The sequence below is a fragment of the Betta splendens genome, chromosome 16 (genome assembly GCF_900634795.4).
Source record: "Betta splendens chromosome 16, fBetSpl5.4, whole genome shotgun sequence".
Lineage (NCBI taxonomy): Eukaryota > Metazoa > Chordata > Actinopteri > Anabantiformes > Osphronemidae > Betta > Betta splendens.
This window is the reverse complement of record NC_040896.2, coordinates 17,567,034-17,588,024: the sequence shown is the minus strand read 5'-3', so window position 1 is coordinate 17,588,024 and position 20,991 is coordinate 17,567,034. Positions and strand designations below refer to the sequence as shown.

The window sequence follows — 20,991 nt, the reverse complement described above, 5'->3', positions numbered from 1 at the left end:
ACAGGCGGGGACACGTGGCTGGGCTTTTCCCCCCTTCAAAGACTAAAGCATCGTTTTCCCACACGTTTAGCGGAGTTGTACACAAATGACACAAACATACACTAAATCCAGCGACACGGCCCGTAATCAAACGGAGTCTGGCGTCACCACCTGCTTTTTGCGTACGTGTATGAGCTGTTGATTTATCCGCGTCAGTAAACTACGATTCTTAGATTCATGTTGATACACTTCCAGCCCGTCACGATTCAACAGGCTATTGTGGTAAGTGATTTGAAAGCATGCATGTACCACCACCCGCCACTAGAGGTCGACAGAGTCCGTGGAAACACTAGACTAGTGTTTGTTCAAGGCCATGAACATGAACTTCCAAATAGAAGTGAGGTTTTCCCACACCTCAGTGAAATTGCATAGAGTCCATCAAAACCTGCTTGTTATCCTGTGATCTTTATATACAGAAAAAACAATTCAGGCATATTGCATGGAGCACAAGCTGGCGTAGTTATGAACAAATAGCTGATGCCAAGCAAATGTTTATGATCTATGACATTTGTCAAATGCACAGAGCAAAAATGTTTTGATTGGAAATAATTACTCTGGAAGGCAACTGGACACATATGCCTTTTATTATCAAATGTGTGAAATTCAAATGAAACTTTTTACAGCATATTATTCCTATATTTAAGAGAGCACATGTTCCTCAATAAATAATCTGTAAACTAATAAATGAAAGGCAGCGACAGCGGTGTGTGCGGCAGTAAAACATATGTAACACTGTTTTAGAAAAGAATCTGAAAAATTACACAAACCCTTTCCAATTTCTTCCTTTTTCAAATAAAAGGCTGTGGCATGCTCCAAAAAATATATTATCAAGGAAACAAGATAAGCTTGACTTTTAATGTCATTATTTTTATCTTCTTGCTTTTTTTTATATTTCCATTTCCTGTGTCACAACAAAATAAAACGTGTTCCACGGCCAAGACAGACCCTGGGTGTCCACGACAGAGAAGCAAAATAACGTTTTTTTAATTCATTGTAGCGGGTGAAATTAAAGCGACGTTGCGGAGTGGACGCATTCAAGGGTTTGTGTAAAAGGAGTAATAAGGAGCCATGCTTTTGGACAGGGATGCATCTTTGCTATAGGAGCTACCATTGGTGACAGCAGAGGCCAAGTCCTCACACTTGATGTCAGCGGGCGAGTCGTCCGCGCTCGGACCATTGACGGACAAACGCCTTCGTTTGCAGGCCGCGGAATACGACTCGGCCTTTTCCAGGGAATGGGCCGATTCCTGCGTTTCTGTCCAGGAGGAGATCATGCCACTGCCGCTCACCTCCTCTTCAATCTGCGTTTTAACTTTTTCTAGGGTATCTGGGAAGCCAGCAGTGGGACTGGGTCTGGGAGACCAAGGCAGGCTGGAGGCGACCTTTCTCTGATATGGCGCTCTGGAGCCCCACCCAGCTGACATGGTGGTGAAAGGAGAGTCTGGATAGTAGCTGAGCGCGTGGGACGTTTGCATGGACAGGGATTTGATACCATAGGGAAGCAAGGAGCTGGAATATTCACCCTCGTACGGCGTCAGGTCTAACTTAGTGCTGGTGCTGGTGCTGTTTCCCCCCTGCTGCATGGAGACAAACCACCTTTGTGAAGCGGCGTCCTCGGTCTGAGGTGAGAGGAGGCTGTTAGTCTGTGGCACCGCTCTCTCGCTGTTGTAAAAGCGATTCTGGGGGAGGTTGTTGACGAACTGGTCCTGGAAGAGCGGCTGCATAGAATATCGGGCCCCGGGCACAATCTGGTGGGCCCGCGGAGAGTCGGTGGGAGACGGGGTGAGGCGGTCGTTCTCCGGAGCTGTGTACATCCTAAAAGAAAAAAAACAAAAACAAAAGCAACTTGAGTTTGAAGTTGAGGTCAAGAAAAGTCAGCGTCTGATTAAAATAAAAGCCCAATGGTATAATTTAGTTTATTTAGTCATGATTATTTAGCAAACAAGATATTTTAAATTTAAAATCAAAAAGGCAATAAAAACACATATACGCTCTGGTGAAGCATTGAAGAAGAAAATGTAGTGTGTTTAGGTTAAAACTGCTGAACAATAGAAGTAAAATACTCACGAATCATAATTATCTCTAAATCCTTTGGCGAAAGGATTGTGGTCAATTTTCAGCTGTGTGATCTGAAAGAAGAACAAGTTAAAGAATATATCATAAGCCAAAGAGGTAACAAACATTTCAAATAACAGAAATATTACAAAAATAATATATAAATAAGTTTAGTATTTTTGTATACTGTGCTGTACTGTCCATGTTATGTTACTTTTACTTCATTACATTTAAGAGAAGGTTTTACTTAACTCCTTCATTGAACTCATTTGCAGATGCAGGTAGTAAATATTAAAAAACTAAGAAATATGAAAGAACCATGTGGAACCGCATATGAAACCTGAAACAGCGTTTTTTGTTCAGCACAGAGTTTGATTTAAAATGTAAAGAGTGAAATAATTATTTGTAGTGGAAGGCATTCTTTCAGGGCTCTTTATCGCATCCGGTGTCATGGAAGAAAAGCAAAGGGTTTTTTTCACGCTTACATCGGTGTTCTGATAGGCAGTGACTGCTATAAACTGCGTCTCTGGAAAAGTGAAGCTCTGAGTCTTTACGTCACTGTTAATGTCCTCAACCCCGTCCTCCGTCACCTCCACGATGTGCAGCCTCGGCTGATACTTGTGCAGAGACTGCAGGACAATCATCTGCATGAAAATAGGAGACAAATCACCCGTGAACACTGGGGCTGAGAGTGGAATAACGAGCCTGTTAAGCGCTGAACCAACTCATCTCAATTTAAAATCAACACATTTGCTTTTCTTTGAATAAAAAAACAGAAACCATTGTTCTTCACAGTTTCTGTTGAAGTACTTCAAATGTGAGACATTTTTATGCCTAAATAATTAGTTATTTCATCACCTAAAATATATTTCCCCACAATAACAGACAATGAATAACTCGCAAAACCCGAAAATAACTCCCACTAATTTAAAGTAGTCGATGAAGAAAAAAAATAAACACATTATAAAGTCAATAGGATGTAATAAAAATTAACTCTGGCACTAATATACAATAGTCAGTTTTGCTTTTTATTTCTGGCAAATCAGTATGTTTTAAAATAATTCTGACGGATTGAAACTGAGGTTTTATTTATTTGTAATTAAGTCTTACCTGTGAATTAGCACTGTGACTTGTGCCTTTGTTGTTGGTGAGTTTCAGTTTGCTGAAGGAGATCTCTTGTCTCATCCAGTGGGCTCCTGTGTTCGGAGACTCTGGGTGAATATACACTTTGTTTCCTGCAAAGAAGAAAGAGCCCAATTTGAACCACAACTCGGTTGATCGGTGGGAGGACACAACAGGCCCAAATATCCATCTAAAAAAAAAGATGAAATGTGCTTTGCAGATTAGAGTAACGCTATAGTCTCCCTGATTTACACAGATTCCTATCGAATATTTATCGAGACACGAATTCAAAATAAACCCAGTGAAGCGGTCAGCGTGTGACGTCGGCCCGTTTCCGTACCCTGGCTGCTGCTGTCCGCCTTCCCGCAGGTGACCCATTTGCCACCCTGAAACCTCCAGTGGTTCGGGTCCGCCAGAACCACCTCCACAAACACGTTGTAGTGCGCCGTCAAGTTGAGTGCAGCTATATTAAAGCTGAGGAACGGGAACATCCGCCTGCAAGCACCGAGCAAATTCTAATCAGACGCGAGTTAAACAGGCCGACACGACAATCCGATCACTACTGAACCCAGAAATCGGTTCGGTCTCGTCTCGGCTCGTCTCACCTGCCCTGCTTGGTGATGATCATCTCGGTCTGGTGCCGGTGGAACTTGAGCCACAGCGGCCGGTTGCAGAGGTAGACCTGGGCCCTCGCCCCCGGGCCTGCGGCGGACAGCGCCACGCCGCCGAGCGCCGAGCCCGAGCCGGCGTAGGGCGGGTAGATGCAGCCGGCGCTCTGCCCCAGCGGGTACGTGGGGCTGAACTGGTTCCGCCCGGCTGCTGGGGGCGAGAACCCGGCGGCGGGCAGCACGGAGCCCAGGTGGAGCGACGACGGGTACCTGCCGGCGCTGGACGGGGCGTAGACGGCCCCGCCGGGGGCGTAGGGGAGGAAGGAGCAGGGGTTCGGAGTTTCTGGGTTTGGCTTCGACGCCGCGGGGGGGATGTAGTAGCGGTCGGCGGACATCACGTGGTTGTACCTGCTGCCGGCGCTCGGGTCGTCTCCATCCGCAGCGGGGGACTTGCGCCTCTCCGCCGCCGCGTCCTTCGTGGAGGAGAAGGCGCTGCTCTCCCCGTCGCCCCCGAGCATGGCTCCTCTCAGCCCCGTCGCGCGCCCGTCGGCTCGCGCTCGTCTCGTTTCTGCTCCTCTCCGCGCGCCCCAGTCACAGAAACTGCGTTACAGCAGGTGAGGTTTGATAAACGCTTCCTCTGCGCGAGACAGAAATAGAGCGAGGTTAAGGACAGCCCGGCACGCGCACACACACTATGAGTCATCAACACTAATACAAGTGCCAAAAAGTCGGTAAGTTGCCGAAAACCCAGAGAGGCGGCTGTGGAAAGTGACCGTCACGTCAAAGTCCTGGGTGTTTGTGGGCGTTTCAGGGTGTGGCTGTGAAGACGCTGCTACTAGAGTTGAACTTTTGACTTGAAGTAAATATTCTCCTAAAAATAACAAACGTGTGTCCCCTGTAACGTCAACACGCTGTTTTTAGTGTGTCTGAATAGAAAGCCGAGAACAACGCAACGTGAGCCACGTTTCATTCAAATGTTGAGTTTAAGTTGACACCAAGAACCCAGAGCCTTGAGTTTTGGTCCGTCTCTTTCATCTGAGGGGGTGAATCCTAATTGAACACCCAGGACCGGTGGTCCTTTTAATGTGGACAGCGCCGAAGGGGAACCGCTTGGAGGTAAGAGCCAGTTTCCTGTAAATCATATGACAAACTTTAAGTAAAGCACAGATTTTTTTGTGGTGTAAATCTAAAGTGAAAGTTCGCCCACGATTCTTGAAATCCGCTGTATATTGTGAAGGAATACGCTGAATTGTCACGAAAAAAATCGACCGCAATTTTTCTGTTAAAACAATAGCGCTTAAAAAACAAATAAAAATTTCGTAAGCACGAGCAGACGAGCATAAAACATGATTATATAATATTTAATTATTGTAATTAATCTTGGCTGTCTAGGTCGTAAAATAAATTGCCAACAATTATATTGAGACTGTGCTTTTAATCCTATATTATTATTATTCAGAGTTGCCATAATAGATGTGCATATATTCAGTTCTGGTGTGGATCCATGTCCCAACGGGATGCCCGACGTGAATTAGCCAATTATTTTTCCGTTTGAAAAAATCTGTGATGTTTCTTGGATCAGACAGTTCAATGTAAAATATATAACAAACAAATCTGGGCAGATTCTGTGGAGATAAGAAACCAAACGGCCTAAATGAACCTCGTTTCGAAATATTAAATTACGTCCCAGAGCAGTTGCACCTTGAAAATGTTTCATTCTAATTGCACTTGTTAGATGTAACATTTTTCATCAATTGGTAAATTAAAATTGTAACCTACCACACGTCTGCGTCTCCAGTTCCCGTTTCTTAAACAAGGCGAAAGCCCCCGAAATGTTCTAAAACTTCCTCCGTCAACACGATCAAGACGAGCTGCAGCGAGAATGTGCCCACACCGGCAGAGCCATCACCTTGTGTTTGGGGTCGAGGTGGGAGTAAAAGATAAAGGCTGCGCTGCGTGGAGGCGGACTGATCGGTGCAGCGGCACGAGCGCTCCCGCTGCCGCCGCTCCTCTCTCCTCGTGGCCATGACGCACAGATAGCAGCCTATTATCACGTCCTCCCCTGGTCTCCGGGGGCGGGGGGGGGGGGGGGGGATCCTCCGCGTCACTGCCCAGGTGTATCCACCGACGCCTGCTCACACTGTAACACTGTCCGAGGGCCAGGAGCTCGAGGGACTTGTCTCAGTTTCATCACCGTAAAATATTAAAAAAAAAAAAAACTTATAATTCAACCTCGTTGAAAACTCACCAAAGTGCCAGCAATCAAATAGATCCATTAAATTGAAATAGAAAACAGTCTGCATAATAACAACTTAAATGAGCTACTGTAAATGAAAAGCATGAACAATCCTTCAACGCTCACTGGCTGCTGACAACTGTCATGGCTACGCATCGGCTGCAGCCGTGGTTGAAGCCGGGCTCGGATAATCAATAAGACACCAACGTCAGCGCTAATGGGCGAGGAGCAAATATAGAAAAGCTCAATGTGTTTGCTGCGGAGGGATGCGCACTTCAGCCTCTCTGTTCATCACAGCACACAGTGTGTTTTCACAGTGTCTCCTCTGCTTCTCCCAGTCGAAGAGCACCATGCTGACGCTGCTCCTTCGCTGACCCCCACTCTGCATCACAGGACTCAAGTATAGAGCTGTTTCCTCCTCGGTGCATTTCAGTCCCTCGGTTCAAAGGGAACCAAATTCGGGCATTGCTGAGTTGACGGGCGCGGCCTTTGAGATGCTTGAAGAGCCCGAAGACCAGACGAGCGTCAGATGCCCCTGCGTTTAACATGAGAAAGACGGAGAGAGGGGATTAGTGCGGGAGGAGGAGGAGGAGGCCACCGCAACAAACACTGCACATCAAAAAGGACAAATCAATTATTTAGGTAACTGTTTGAACCGCAAACAATCCGAAGCCAATACACTTCTGCTGGTGGCGCTGATAAAGTGACTGAGTCACTTGATTATTTCAGGAAGTGGAGTTCACAGATGTGCAAAACAGTTGTGGTGGTTCTAGAGTTTACTTTGAACTTAAAGTACTTGTTTGATGGCTTGTTTTAAAGCAGACTGGTCTGCGCTGTTAAGCTACGCATATCACCTGTACACACACACACACACACACACACACACACACACACACACACACACACTGATGGTAATGCCTGTGAGTCAGAGGTGAGAATGCTTTATACCAGGCTGTGTCCAGAGTTTGGTACCGTGTGGCTGGTTTTACATTCATCTGCTACAGGGGGGGCTTTTCTCTGAGCCCCGGCTTATTTTAGGCGTGTGCTGTGTAAACCCGAAAGCCGCTCGACACCTACACGGAACCTAGACTTCTAGATATCGTGACTGAAAGTGTTTGTGGAAACGCATGTGTTGCTTTCACAGAACGGGCCCGTTTGCACGCCGCCGGGCCCGGCCCGCCGCCCGGGAAGCCCGCTTCCCCCGGCCGTGCCTGCTTTTTGACACGTCTAAAGGGCTGTTTCTGAACGCCTGCCATGCTGCCGGCCCCGCCCCCCCCGCGCAGGGCGGGGGGGGCAGAGCTGGTGACCTGGCCGCGGCGGCGCTGCCCTGGGCCACAGACGCCCTGCTGGCAGCAGGTCTGTTGGTCTGACGCCATGCCAGGGACTCGGCTGCTGATGTCACCACAGGCTCGGCTTCCGATTGGCCGCCAGGGCTGGTGGTTCTCACTCAGGGGCGACTGCCTCCTCCAGAACTTACAGACTTACGGTTGTAATCAATTAACACTTCAATTAAACATGATCCCAGCTTTGTTTCATATGATGCCTTTCGGCAGGAAGCTAGACATATGCTCCCCCATCAAGTTATACGCTATTTAGTCATTTATTTTAACACAAATCGTACATTTATGCTAAAATATTTGTTTCCCTGCAACTGCTCGTCACCAGTGGAAGTTTTTGCTGCTGGGCCTCAGATGGCAGAAGGCGACGGGCTCCGGTCGCCCTCTTGGCTCGTCCCGCCCCCTACGCTTACATGTATGGTTGGGTCCTGCATCCTGTTAAGAGTAGCAGCAGGAGTGGACTATCACATTTGGTGCTCAGCGTGGGGGCAGTTGGGGAGCTGTCATGTTCCAGCTATCCCACGGTGATGCACTTCTGCCTCTCTGCGAAGATTTGGTGTTTTCTCATTTGCATTCGCTAATGAGATCCCGTTTGCATGACTTTATACTAGAAAAATCTGTCTGTACGTCCTTATACAAGACGAGGATCACAGGCTATTGATTTAACCTATATTATCAAGGTAGTCCAATTAAGATTAGGGGGAGCATTATGGTAATGTGATGCCACAGACAAATAAACCTGTTGGTACTTGTATGTGCTTCACTGTGACACAGAGCCAACGGCCACTGCTTCCATAAGCACTTATCCTATGAGAAGTTCTACAAGTCAAAATGAAGCCACTTTCTTGTCAAACCCGAGTTGACCTTTCAAGTCGGTGAACTTCATCAGACGGAGGGGAGGCGACCGTAACCTGCTGGGTCGCGACTCCACTGTACAGACCACCTGTTCGAGGAGAACTAATACATTAAACCCAAGCATCCCCATCAATGCAATGCTGCAGATCCTCTAAGAAAATTCCGATTATGACCTCAGACGGCGGAGGAACCTAATAGGTCCACGCGCTGCTGCGGCAGCGACACAACATCAGTATAATCACCCGGCACGAGAGGAAAATCATATCGTCTGATGCTCAGAAGAATGCGCCTCTCTCCAGTGGGGTGGAAGGAATATTTTCTCCACCGTGTCCCCTCTCCGAGTAGACGGGCAGGGCCCTGAGCATGATTTTCTTATACGGGGAATCTGCTGACTGTGGTATCACATTGTGATTAACAATTTAACTACGATACCCTTCTCTCCCCATTGTTATTCCACAGACGACTGGGAGTAAGCGTGAAATGCCAGCGACAATACGCAGGCTTCATTAGGTTCATTGATTGATTTATTGTTTTCCATGGTTGTAATCACTTCCCCCAAGGTAATTTGTAAGCTCTTTATGGTTCAGAGGTATAAGCCCGAGAGTTAATTAATCTGCTTTGTTGAGAAGTTTCTGAATTGAGAAGTCTGTAACTTACAATCCTTTGTTTACTGAGATCAAAGCAACACAGATAAACAGACGCGATTATGTCTGGGTGATTTCTAAATCTTTTAAATTTACCTTGAATCATGTTTATTGTGGTAAATTTCTCCTTGTCTCTAAATACTGCAAAGGCTTTATTGTTATTTATTATCATAGTTTTATTGCAATGCTAACAAAATCAAAATAAATCACTGTGTCACACTTCTGACACTTCTGCATTGAATGTTATAAAATGTTACAAAAAAATAATCTTTTTTTAATGTTTAACTCAAATGACTTCATTGTATTTTTTCAATGTGCTATCATATCTGTGCTTATATCCTTGTGTTAGTCACTTAAATCAGCCCTTTAAATAAAAAGTATAACACATTTGTGAAGATTCAGTTAATTCTTCGTCCATCTTTACTTTTGACAGCAACCTGCACCCATCCACCCACAAAATCTGACACTGACCGGCTTTTGTCAGCCTCAATTGAAGTCCTGGCTTCCTTTAATTGGCTTTTCAATGGTATGTGATGAGAACTGCTGTTTATGGGTTAAGTGCATCTTAATCAGGGCTTTAATTCAGTCATTAACAGAGAAACACGAGGTGTCGAGAGCAGCGAGGAGAGGTTGTTAATTGAGGGGCTGCTTCCTTGCTCCCTGCGCTGCGTGTGCCTACGTGTGTGTATGCACATATATATGCATGTTTAATCTATCAAGACAATGTAAAAACGTCCTCCTCAAGACTAGAAACCAACAGGTCAGTGTCCCCCCACGTTCTCTGATTGTACGACAGATTTCTGTAGATCCACAGAGTCAGTCACAAATGGAATATATTCCATCTACAGCGCTTTCAATACAAAGAGCTGCAGAGAAACATCTCAAAAAAACAATTTTCTTTATTTCAGAACTGTATTTGTTTCCTGATGAAAATACATACCGCTACTGATTGCTCCCTCCCATTGTCTAGAAGACACCGCTCGCCTATACCAGCCCCGCTCCTCCCTATTGCTCAGCTGTCACATTCTCACTGAGTTTTTCTCGCTGTATATTTTAGCACCTATCCCCTGCGAGGCCTCTGTTCATGTGTACCCCCTCTCCTTCATCACACACACACACACACACACACACACACACACACACACACACACACACACACACACACACACACACACACACACACACACACACACACACACACACACACACACACAGATGCACGGAGCCGCGCATCAACAAGACTATATTGATTAAACATACTGCTCTTAGATATGGTCCTGATTTGCGTCATCTTTCGCGAGGCGTATTTTTCACCATTTGCCGTGTAATTTCTCAGAGACTGAAACACACCCACTGATCCTATAAAAGCACTGTCAATTGTTCAAAAGCCCTCAGCGCGAGTCACCTTCTCGGAGAGGATCATCGACAAATAAAACCCCCCAGAATAGACCATTCATGTTTTGCTGGTGGCACAGAAGATGAGCAAATCATGCTCCAGGTTTGATGCTGGACAGTACATCCACCTCTGATTTCTAAACCAAAAAGAAATAAATAATACAATTACTGTAATTATTATTATTTACTGCATTTGTGTTTACTTTAAGGCGTGAGAAACCTAATGACCAGATAAATGCCGTGGGCCAAGCTTGACCTCTACACACACAACTCTCCCCGTGAATGTGTGAAAACATTTACAAGCCACTTACAGCGTGAGATGACACTTCCTCCCACACACACACACACACACACACACACACACACACACACACACACACACACACACACACACACACACACACACAGTCAAGCAGTATCTCTCCGTGAAGGTGACGACGAGAGAGATTCATTTTATTTTATGCAAAAAAAAAAAAAAAAAAAACACCATAAAAGCAACTGAGGAACTTTTAGCATGAACATACTGAGGTGAACAAACTATAAGAAAGAGACTTTATATAGTCTGGACAATGCTTTTGTGCATTTCTACGTCACAAATGTTATTTCATTAGAGCGCACACATAGGCACACACACACGCGCAGCAGATGCACATACGTCGTTACTTCTGAGATGTTATAAAAACTTCTCTTTTATCCATTAAAAAACTATCGATCTTGTGCTTTGCCTTCTCTACTTGATGGGTTTTTTCTGTCATAATGGAAAGTCTCCGCGGCCATTTCTTCAGCCTATTCTTCATTTGGAGTAATTATAGATGGAGAGGTAAAAGATGTTTTTTCCCCTTTCTTTTCTTTTCTCCTTCCTATCTATCTTCCTCTCCCCTGTGTGCATTCAGAGGAGCTCTCACCACTGCATTCTTATTAGGGACATGTCTGAAAGGCTCTCCGCAGCATGTGGTGTCCTCTGACCATCCGCTATGGCTGCTTTTTGTTGGCATTAACAAGCCAAGCAACCAAGGATAGCTTTTCAACAGGTACAAACTTTTCCTTTTAGATAATTAACCGCATTCAGACACTCAGTGCAGTGTAGGCAATGTGGGCACAGAAGCCTAGAGAGGATCATATTCTAGTAAAAAGGACGAGAGATGGAGGAAAAAAAATTGATCAAAAGACAAGATGTTCTCTCCCGTGTTGTTTGGTCCCGCTGGATTCTATAGCAAACTCCCATTCAAATGGCGGTCTTCATTTTTGTTGTTCTCAACTCTATCAGCTTCATCTTTTTATCAGGACGGACGACGTAATGAGGGAAAACTCGAGCGGTCAAAGGTTTGCTGCCTTAATGAATGGAGGAGCCGCGCCGAGGGCTGAATGCGCTTCCCTCGCTCCCGTCTGACTTGCTGCAAAAGCCCCAGGATGCCTCCTGAAGAAGGCCTCCTCCATCCACCCTGTCTCGTCTCTTGTTAAAGGGGGCATAAAGCAAAGGCAGAGGGGAAAAGTAATTTTCTTTGCCTGACTATCCATTCTTTCAGTGGGCTTCTTCCACTTTTTCTTGTGAACTTTCATAAATCTTATAATTATCTTTCCGAGAGCCCCTCAGGGATGAATGGGGCCTTTGTGCCCTTCTCTCTTCAGCCCTCTCCTGTTTCTGGCAAGAAGAAAGTCATATTAACATTTGGTCTTCCCCCTTTCACGGATGCAGAGAAAAAGCCAGATGTGTCTCCAAAAAAAAAAAAAAAAAAAAAAAAAACCCTTTCAACATCTTAATTTTACAAACATTTTCGGAGCCACAGCTGAGCAGAACACCAGCGGCGTATATCGCCATGAACTGGAGGAGGCGGGTGAATTTTCAGCCTATATTATGAAAAAGATCATGCGCTTTGGAGGGTCATCGTTTAACGCTGGTCGCTGTTTGCTGACCCGGCAGCAGAGATCCCCCCCCCCCCGCTCTCACTCCTCCCTGGATCCCTCTGACCTCCATCCCCACCTCTTCTGGCTGATTACTCCCAATGTAATTTTAATTAAAAACTGTGGTGTCAAAGGGTTTAGCCTGCCTGAGAAGCGAGTGCAGATTGTGGCACAGTGGCAGACCCCTTCACTTGCTTGAGAGGAAATCCGTCCTGACATTGCTCAGGTGGTGCCAACGCAGTCAGAGCCAGGTTAAGCAAAAAAGGCTTTCTGGCCTCATCCTATAGTGTAACTTTAAGGCGGCTGTTCCTCCATGAACTCTTTGTTATTCGTCGTGCTGTTAAATGTCAATGTCGATTATTTGATTCCACATCCAGACATCTATTGCTCACCGTAGCTTATGGTCATGCCGGTTTCCAGTGTCAGTCAGCATGAGGTCCCTTAAAAACAAACCGCTGGGACTATTTCAGCAGAATATTCTTACTGTGTGGCATTGACGGTGGCACCAGCTTTTGTGGCGTGACCCGAGGACGGTGCCCCGCAGCAGAGGCCTGCCTGGAGCTCTGTAATCCCCTCACCCTAGCCGTTGGATGATATGTTCCCTGTCGACCCCGGAGAGACTCCCCGCGGCTCAGACTTGAACACGCTTATCTCCATCTGCTGGCCGAGCGACGTCTTGGAAGCCACTGGCGCGAAGGAGTGGAGAACGAGGCAGCGGAGCAGACGAGGAAATAAAAACGCACCCCCTCCTTCATCCTCATGTTTACCGTGCAGCCGTAATTACGTTAAAATTAACAATTAACAACTCAGTAAGGTTCTGTTTTTTTGTGGTGGTGGGACTGGTTAAGATTTAACCTATTTATTCTTATTCTCACTAAAATGAAATTTTAACAATCTCACATGGATTAAGGGTCATCGCATCAGTCGTGTGTTTTCTGGAGTTCGGCAAATGCATAAGGTGTCAGTGTCAGTGACCTTTGAACATTCTCTGACCATAGTGGACAGTTGGAGGAGTTGGTGCGTGGCCCTGAGCACTGAGGCATGGTTTAAGAGGGTTTAACTTTGCTAACCTCCGTATGCCAGCTTCACGGGGTCCTGCTGCTCACACAATATTGGATCAAGGTTGGCTGCCGGTGCCTCTGCCATATCAGTCAGCATGCTACCTGCACTCCCACAAAACAAGGTACAGCAATGGCCCTTTACGGTACAAATGCCTGTCACAGGGGCAGTACCCGCCAAGGTACTTATTGATACCTGGCTCCTGTGTACCTTATTCTATTGATACATAAATAGAATTTAATAAAGCACATTAAATCATTTGCATGATAATAATACTGCACAGATTCCAGTGTCAAACTGGGAAACACAGTAGAAACAATTCATTATCATTTTCTTGTTAACCCATTTACATCCCTGATTTTTATATGAGAAACACTTTCACAATAACAATAGGATTACACAAAGAGGAGCTTCACGGATCTCTGTATAAAACCAAAAACAGCATCAAGGTTTTTCGGCTATTTTGCTCTACATTTAAACATAACACTGATCAGTGTCGGCAACAGAGCCGAGTTACTGTGTTGTGAAAACTGAACCTTATGGAACATAACTGAATAGGATTAGTTTACATTGATTAAAGTATTAGATTAAGATCTTGAACTAAAGGTACACAAAATAATTAAAAACTGTATTTTTACTAATAATAGGTCTAGCAGCAATGAGGTGTAGCAGGGTTGTTACTTAACCAGGTGTCATTTTAAGCCTAATACATTTAATTTGTTGTTCACTTTTATTTTCAGAATTAAAGATATCAATTAAAATGAATGTTTTGTCAACTATTCAAGTAGCGTTTTTCTCAGATTTGGTTCAGTGGTTGTGCAATCATTCGTATGAGCCCCATGTTGTGGGTAGTTGGCCAGTGCTGCAGGTTGGAGAGATTTGGTGATATTAAAATCTGCCTGACCTGGTGTCAGGAGAGTGTGTGGTCTGGGAAGCGTTTGGAGACGTATGTATGTCCATATGTCGATGAGAACAAAACAAAGACGGCCGTGATCTGTGCTTCTTGAAAGACTTTTTTCACCTTGTCCTTCTTCTGGTGCATTGTTTCTTCCTGTCTTTGATTTGTAGATGAAAAGAACGTGCTCTACCTCAGAGGAAAGCAGCTCGAGCGCCGTCAGGTCAGAGAGCTGTGAGAACCCCAGGCAGCAGTCTACATATTCACTACATCCCCTCAGTTGCTTGTGTGGGTGAGTGCGAGGTGTGAAGGCACACCTGGTATGTGTGTGTGGTTTGGATGGGGAGGTGGGCTGCTTACACCTGTTCCTACTGTAGTCTATAGCGTAACTATATGTGTGAAGGCTGCCTTTTTCTTCAAGGTGTGTGTGTGTGTGTGTGTGTGTGTGTGTGTGTGTGTGTGTGTGTGTGTGTGTGTGTGTGTGTGTGTGTGTACCTGTCGCTTTGAATGAACAGGTGGGTCCTCTTTGCATGGGATCCAGACAGCCAGTCCTCACACAGCTGACTGTGGTCAGGTTGACTGTGCTCTACATGCCGTCTGTGGTTCCCGCTCGGGTGCGTTGTGGCTGGATGATGATGCTCTTTGGGGAGATTTGTCTCAAAAACACATTTGTCTCACATTCACATTTTCTGTCTTTATTTTAAATACATATATTTACATATATATTTTAATATTTTTGTCACTATTACATGTATATATTAGAGTTTGTTACATTAATCGGATTTCGCAAACAACACGGGCCATTTCGACTTTTTCATGATTTTATAATAATTTATAGTGTTCTTTCATAGCAAAACAATTCACCTGCCTAAAGAAAGGATGACACAAGTCGATGTGTTCTCTTCCAGTTTCCGGTGATTTCTTTAATGCGAAAGCATAATTTAACTGTCATGTGAATGTCTGTTACCATCTAAAAGAAAATATTTAAACTACTACTATTAACGCTACACTTTATTTTATTATTATATTTCATTATATTAACATATTAACCATGACATATTAATTTTATTTTATTCAACCTACAGTATATATCCTTTCTACTACTGCTTTCTACATCCCCGCTATATATGCAAAAAAGAGATGGAACACGATCTTTTATCTTCTGTGGAGAATTTGCGTCATGCTGGGATTTGTAGTTCCTGCAGTTGTAGTTCCCGTGTGATTGCGTCAGCGGAAGTGTACTGGCGTAGACGAGCGAGGTCACATTGGTGCAGTTTTGTAATGTTGTGAAGTATCGCCACAATGGGGACAGCTAACGCAGGTATTAGACATTCATGCTGCTCTAGACGCTTAGTGCGGATTCTGTGGCGAAACGTTATCGAAATCAGAGACGTAACACGTGGTTTCGCTGTTTGTGCATGTTGCTAACGTTAGCTACCAAACCTCACCTGCCAGTGCCCTACGTAAAGGTGGAGACAGTCTGCACGTGCCTTATTGGTTATAGCGTAATGTGAACGCTCTGCATCTCTATTCATGTAAATTAGTCTTTAACGTCGTCAGTCGCAGCTCTGTTTATATAATGTAATGTATAATGATCAGTGTTGGTACCGCTGCTTTATCTCACACACACTGTTAGTACAAATACAGAAACACAAGCCGTTGACAGTGACGAACCTGATCAAGAGTCTCATGTTGGTCTGCTGTGTGTTTTTCTCCCCGCTTTCTCAGAGGAGGTGCACTTGAGGCACGTGGAGACGGATGTGCTCATCCCCCAAAAAATGCGTGAGAAAGCCAAGGAGCGCTGCGCTGAAAGGGTTGAAGGTGCGTGTCCGTCAGACGCCGGACAACACAGTGTCCTGTCTCATGTTCTGTTGCATTCAAATATATGATAATGTTTAATTTACCAAAGGTCTACTCTAACTACATCCACACGTTCATACTCTTAAATGCAGCTGTGAAATGCTGTTTCATAATTTGTATTTATTAGTGTAGTGTTTACATACATTAGTATATAAATGTGGTTAAATCCGGGCCTGATTGACATGTTTTTCACATTCGTTTTACTGTTGAATTAGAACCGTTTGTATATGATTCTCTAGCAAAACCCTGATCAACATTTGAATGTCATGACAGAAAACGTGAAATATTAACACTGACTGCATTCAGTGCAGCAGAGCCAGTTCTGTTTGCTTGGTGCATACTGGCTGAGTAAGTCCTGTAGCGAGGTATTCTTATTGCTATGACAAATCAAAATGTCATCATTCACATGTGACTGACTTTATTCTTTTAGCTTAATTCAACCCATTAACACACACACACACACACACTACAATGCATGTACTGTACAGGAGTCATCCTACTGTAAGAAGGGAAGACTAACTGCATAATTGTTTTAACATTAGACATAAGATCAGTGTACGTAATAACTTGCATACTGGGTCAGTATGCAGGAAAAATAGATCTTCTCATGTTAATTGTCTCACACAAAACACAAAAACTGTCCTATATCTCTAAGCATGAATATTCTTTTGTAGAGCCGTCAGAATAAGATAAGCTGATTATATAAATTGAACCTAATATTAATACATTTTAAGAAAAGCAATATTTCAGCCAGCCATTGTTCGTCCACAAAGGAACAGATTAATTCCAGTGAAGCAGATTACGTTCTAGTTTGATTAAATCGAACAGTTCAATAGTGTCTACAGAGAAGAACCAAACCACGCTGTATTGTTTAACCGCTTTCTTAACGACCACGCTAGAAAAACTGTTAATAATTGAGGGTTAGTAACCAGAATGACCTGGACAAGGCTAAAACGTATGAGCTCATGTTAAATGTCTATGTTTGACCAGTGTTTATCTGTAATTCCATGCTTGTTTATTACATGAGCAGACGCAGTGATGTGCGGCTCAGTTTTATCTCTAATATTTCCAGTTGTAGTGGAGCTTTACACAAGGATAACAACCCAAACCTTCGAGACAATATAACATTCATCAAACTTTCCTCAATACAGTATATTTGGCTCTGGTTTTAAAACCCTTTGTGTTTGTGTCCGAGGCGATCTTAATTTCTGTGTCTTGACCTTTCGACCCGCTCTGGATGAACCTTTCCTGTGAGCAAACACCTGCCCCTCGAGTCCACTTGTTTTCTCTGTACGAAGGATCCGGCCTAAGGTGCTCGCAGCCACTTCATGTGACTGGAAGTGGCTGCTGCTGCTCTGCCCCGTCTACAAGAGCGACACGTCAACCAGATAGTGACAAGGGTTTGTGGTTTCTAGATGCGATGACAGCCAATATGAGCCAGTGTGCTCCGCTCGCCCAGGGAGACAGTGCCTTTGCTACCTGAGGTGATGGGACAGACAGTGGTTGTGTGGGTAGTGGAAACCCCCCTCACGACACTAGCTTCTCGTCCCACTCGTTTTCACACCTCCATCCTCCACCCTCTAGCATCTCATTTTGTATGTTTGGGTCTACACGGGGCTCTTCTCTGTGTGTGTGTGTGTGTGTGTGTGTGTGTGTGTGTGTGTGTGTGTGTGTGTGTGTGTGTGTGTGTGTGTGTGTGTGTGTGTGTGTTCATTGTTGTGTAAAAAGGAAAAAACAACCTAACACAAGCTACAAGTATGTTTTCCTGTGTTATCTTCCTCTGCATATGTGTCCTTACACACCCCACGGTTGTATATTGCGGGCTTTTGTCGTTGAAGCAGTCAATTGCTACTGGCTTGTATACAACATTTTTACAATACCTGACGTGATTTTTCCTACTGTTGATGACTCACGACAATACTGTCACGTCTTTCAGAACCAAGCAATTTCAGCAACCCACATACTCATTAAGCAACCACTTTCACATTGACATTAGGTGCTGTTGTGTTTTGCAAGACTTTGATTTGCTGTAATTTGTTGCAGATTGGGTTCATTAGGTTTGTAACTGGTTCTCCAAATCTGAACTATGGCAAAGAAAAAAAAATGAATAGAAAGTATATGAAACCATTTTTCCTTAATATGTTTCTATTAATGTGTTTAATGAATTTGTTTCGCCTTCTACTGCTTCTTGTTTTTCTTAAAAAATGCAGCTGATTTGCTCTTTTCTAGTGGATCACACTTGTATATCTTCTATCTAAAGGTCCTAATATTTATAAATGTTCAAGCCCAGAGCTTCTGCTTCCAAGTGACACTTCTGCCTTTTTAAAAACGTTAAACCGATAGCCCTAAGGTGAAGGTGGCTTCAGAGAGGCCTCTCCTGACACAAAGCCAGTCTCGTAGATTTACAGCCGCGATCGGGGAAGCAGCGCTCTGCAGCTTCTATTAGTACCACGGGACGAGGATGAGGCGCCTGCTGATTAGATTAGTCGCACTGATCTGCTCCTCCAAATTGGTTTTGCTGTTGTTGTTTTTTTTCACATCTGCAGCCAGATGAAAGTGTCTGTGTGATAACCATACCGATGCCTCTGAGAAGGTTAATTATGACGTTGTGTGTTTGAACAGCAGACACGGGAGGTTAGTGGGTTTAATGGAGCACAGGGAAAGGACTCTGTCTTAAACATCTTCTTTACATCCAGGACCTTGAATGTTTCATCTCAGCTACAATGCTATCGTCATCATCACATCGCATTTGATGCTCAGGTTTTTTTCCAATTTTAAAAACACTTGCAGCATTACCGTCATTCTGTCTTAGGCTGGTTTATGTGCTTAACTTTAGATATATTTTGTGCCACTGTTTTTTTGGCATAGTCAGTGTTTTCAAGCTGTGGTAGCCAGAGGTTTCAATGGGCACTGTAATCAGCAAAGCATAACCTATATTTATTCTTTGAGGTAACATACATGTGTATATAAGTGGGTGGTGATACAGAGCCAGTGTGGAACTAGAGTAACCGCAGATCTAGCCGCTGTATGACCATTATAGTTTGGTGCAGCCCCTCTGTGAACGAGGAAACATGGTTTCAGTTTGATAAGAGGCTTAACAGCCGGACCTGTGGCCAGCTTCCTTTTTGTGGTGCACTGTCAAGATGAGGCCCATCTTCGTTAACTTGATGCGAATCAAGGGTCGAATTACATAAGGTGAAAAGACTGTTAATACATTAGAAACGGGTCCTATTAATAAACGCAGGTCTGAGGCTGTTATACATGACCACTCGCTGCTAACGTCTTCCTCTTTCTGCTGCTGCCTCACTCCCCACCAGCCTTTAGCCACTGCTGCCGGGAAAAAGGGTTCTTCATGGTGTTCAAGTGTCGAGAGGAGAATTCAGCCCTGAAGGAATGTCTGACGCTACAGTGAGTATTTTTCAGCTTCTATGACAGCACCGGCCACTAACTCACTGAGGTAGCTCGCTTTGTCTTCATTTTATCCCACCAACACCTTTACACAGGCTCAACCACTCGCTCCCACCCTTGCGGACATAAAACTGCTTCCAATCAAGTCTCCGTAGTCTTTACAATGTGAAATCACCATCAGAGTGTCTCCGATATCGGCCTACATTAACTGTGTGCAAGTAACACTCCACCGTCTGTCTTCCATCAGCTACAACGACCCGGCTTTCTTTGAAGAGTGTAAGCAGGAATACATCAGAGAGAAGCTGGAGTTTCAGAGGACGGGAATCCCAATGAAGAACAGGAAACAAAAACTCCCAACTAGCATGTGAAGGAAAACACGTCCATGAAAAGAGAAGTTGGGAGTGTGCAGCTCTGCTCAAAGCTGGCACCATATTCTGCAAACCCAGATATTCTCCAAACCCATGTGCTAATAAAGACGCAAGCCTGTTTATGTCAATTTAGAATTTTGTAAGTGATGATACTACTTCAGTGGTCAAGGCTGGCCTAAAGTCAAGTTGAATGTTTTTTGTATATATGCAAAGTGCTACTCAGATGGACACAATTGTTGCATTTTCATCACATCTACCCAACATTTACTAAATGAGTGACTATGGTACAGTTGCCCGCTGTGCCCGAACCTGGAAAACAGTGCAGTGCTTTAGATTTAGAGGTGAGCAGTTATGTGACATATGGATGAAATGTGCTTGTTCTGTTTAAATTCTACAGTGATAGTGAGGACTCTGCTTTTGTAGTGCGATCAAGTTAAAGCCAGGATGTCATAAAAGTGTAGACTTATCACATATTTGTAAGATAATAAATGTAAGATTTGTTTTTAAAGTTGGAAGAAAATCCTTTGCACTCAACAACTTGTTCTTAACTTGTCTCTTTAGTTGCTGCTGGGCGGTGTTGCCAGAATGTATTTAGATGTTGATACAGTTTGTGATGTCTGACTAACGTTTCAGAGCTGATATTGCTTGAACACTAATTCAGCATTCTATGCACAGACTGGACCTGATTAGATCTTTGCCAGGGCAATAAAACAATGAGTATGAACCAAAAAAGTGTGAGCTCTTAAGCTGAAGAAATCTGCATCTGAAAAATAGGCGATTTAAATCTTTAGTTGATTTTTAGTTGACTATTTAGATTGATTTTAATTTTATTACCTATGGGTATTACTATGGGTAGACCTGCCTAAGCCTGTACCTTTAATTGGCATCGGAGCCACATCATTAAGATGATTAGGACTGCAACTAACGATTATTTTGCTACAGAATAATCTGTCAATTATTTTTTTGATTAATCGGATTAAAAAATATATATTTTATGTTTTGCTTATGAGGGTTTTTTTTAACAAAAGTTTGATTTTTACTCTAAATCTCAAACTAAACACAAAATCCAGCGTTTGAATAATAAAACCTCAATATCCAAACCTGACTGTGGGGAAAAACCCCAGGAAGACACGGGAGAACATGTAAACTCCACAGAGACTCCTGGGCTCCTTCTGGGTCTGAGGCAACAGTGACAACCACTAAAAACC

General features: G+C 44.1%; 2 protein-coding genes across 2 annotated transcripts; one reads left to right on the top strand and one right to left on the bottom strand.

Moving 5' to 3' along the window:
* Nucleotides 1-605: 605 nt before the first annotated feature.
* eomesb (eomesodermin homolog b) lies at nucleotides 606-5,855 on the bottom strand. The gene is made up of 7 exons (XM_029128469.3): nucleotides 5,604-5,855; nucleotides 3,822-4,461; nucleotides 3,557-3,711; nucleotides 3,205-3,329; nucleotides 2,580-2,738; nucleotides 2,107-2,168; nucleotides 606-1,854 (listed from the first exon to the last, which is right to left on the bottom strand). The coding sequence occupies exons 2-7, from the start codon at nucleotides 4,340-4,342 to the stop codon at nucleotides 1,074-1,076; spliced, it is 1,803 nt and encodes a 600-aa protein (XP_028984302.1). The 5' UTR covers nucleotides 4,343-4,461; nucleotides 5,604-5,855; the 3' UTR covers nucleotides 606-1,073.
* Nucleotides 5,856-15,312: 9,457 nt separating this feature from the next.
* Nucleotides 15,313-20,776, top strand: cmc1 (C-x(9)-C motif containing 1). Its single transcript, XM_029128488.2, has 4 exons — nucleotides 15,313-15,468; nucleotides 15,876-15,968; nucleotides 19,325-19,415; nucleotides 19,663-20,776. Exons 1-4 carry the CDS (start codon nucleotides 15,450-15,452, stop codon nucleotides 19,781-19,783), a joined length of 324 nt encoding a protein of 107 aa, XP_028984321.1. The 5' UTR covers nucleotides 15,313-15,449; the 3' UTR covers nucleotides 19,784-20,776.
* The last annotated feature ends 215 nt before the right edge of the window (nucleotides 20,777-20,991 follow it).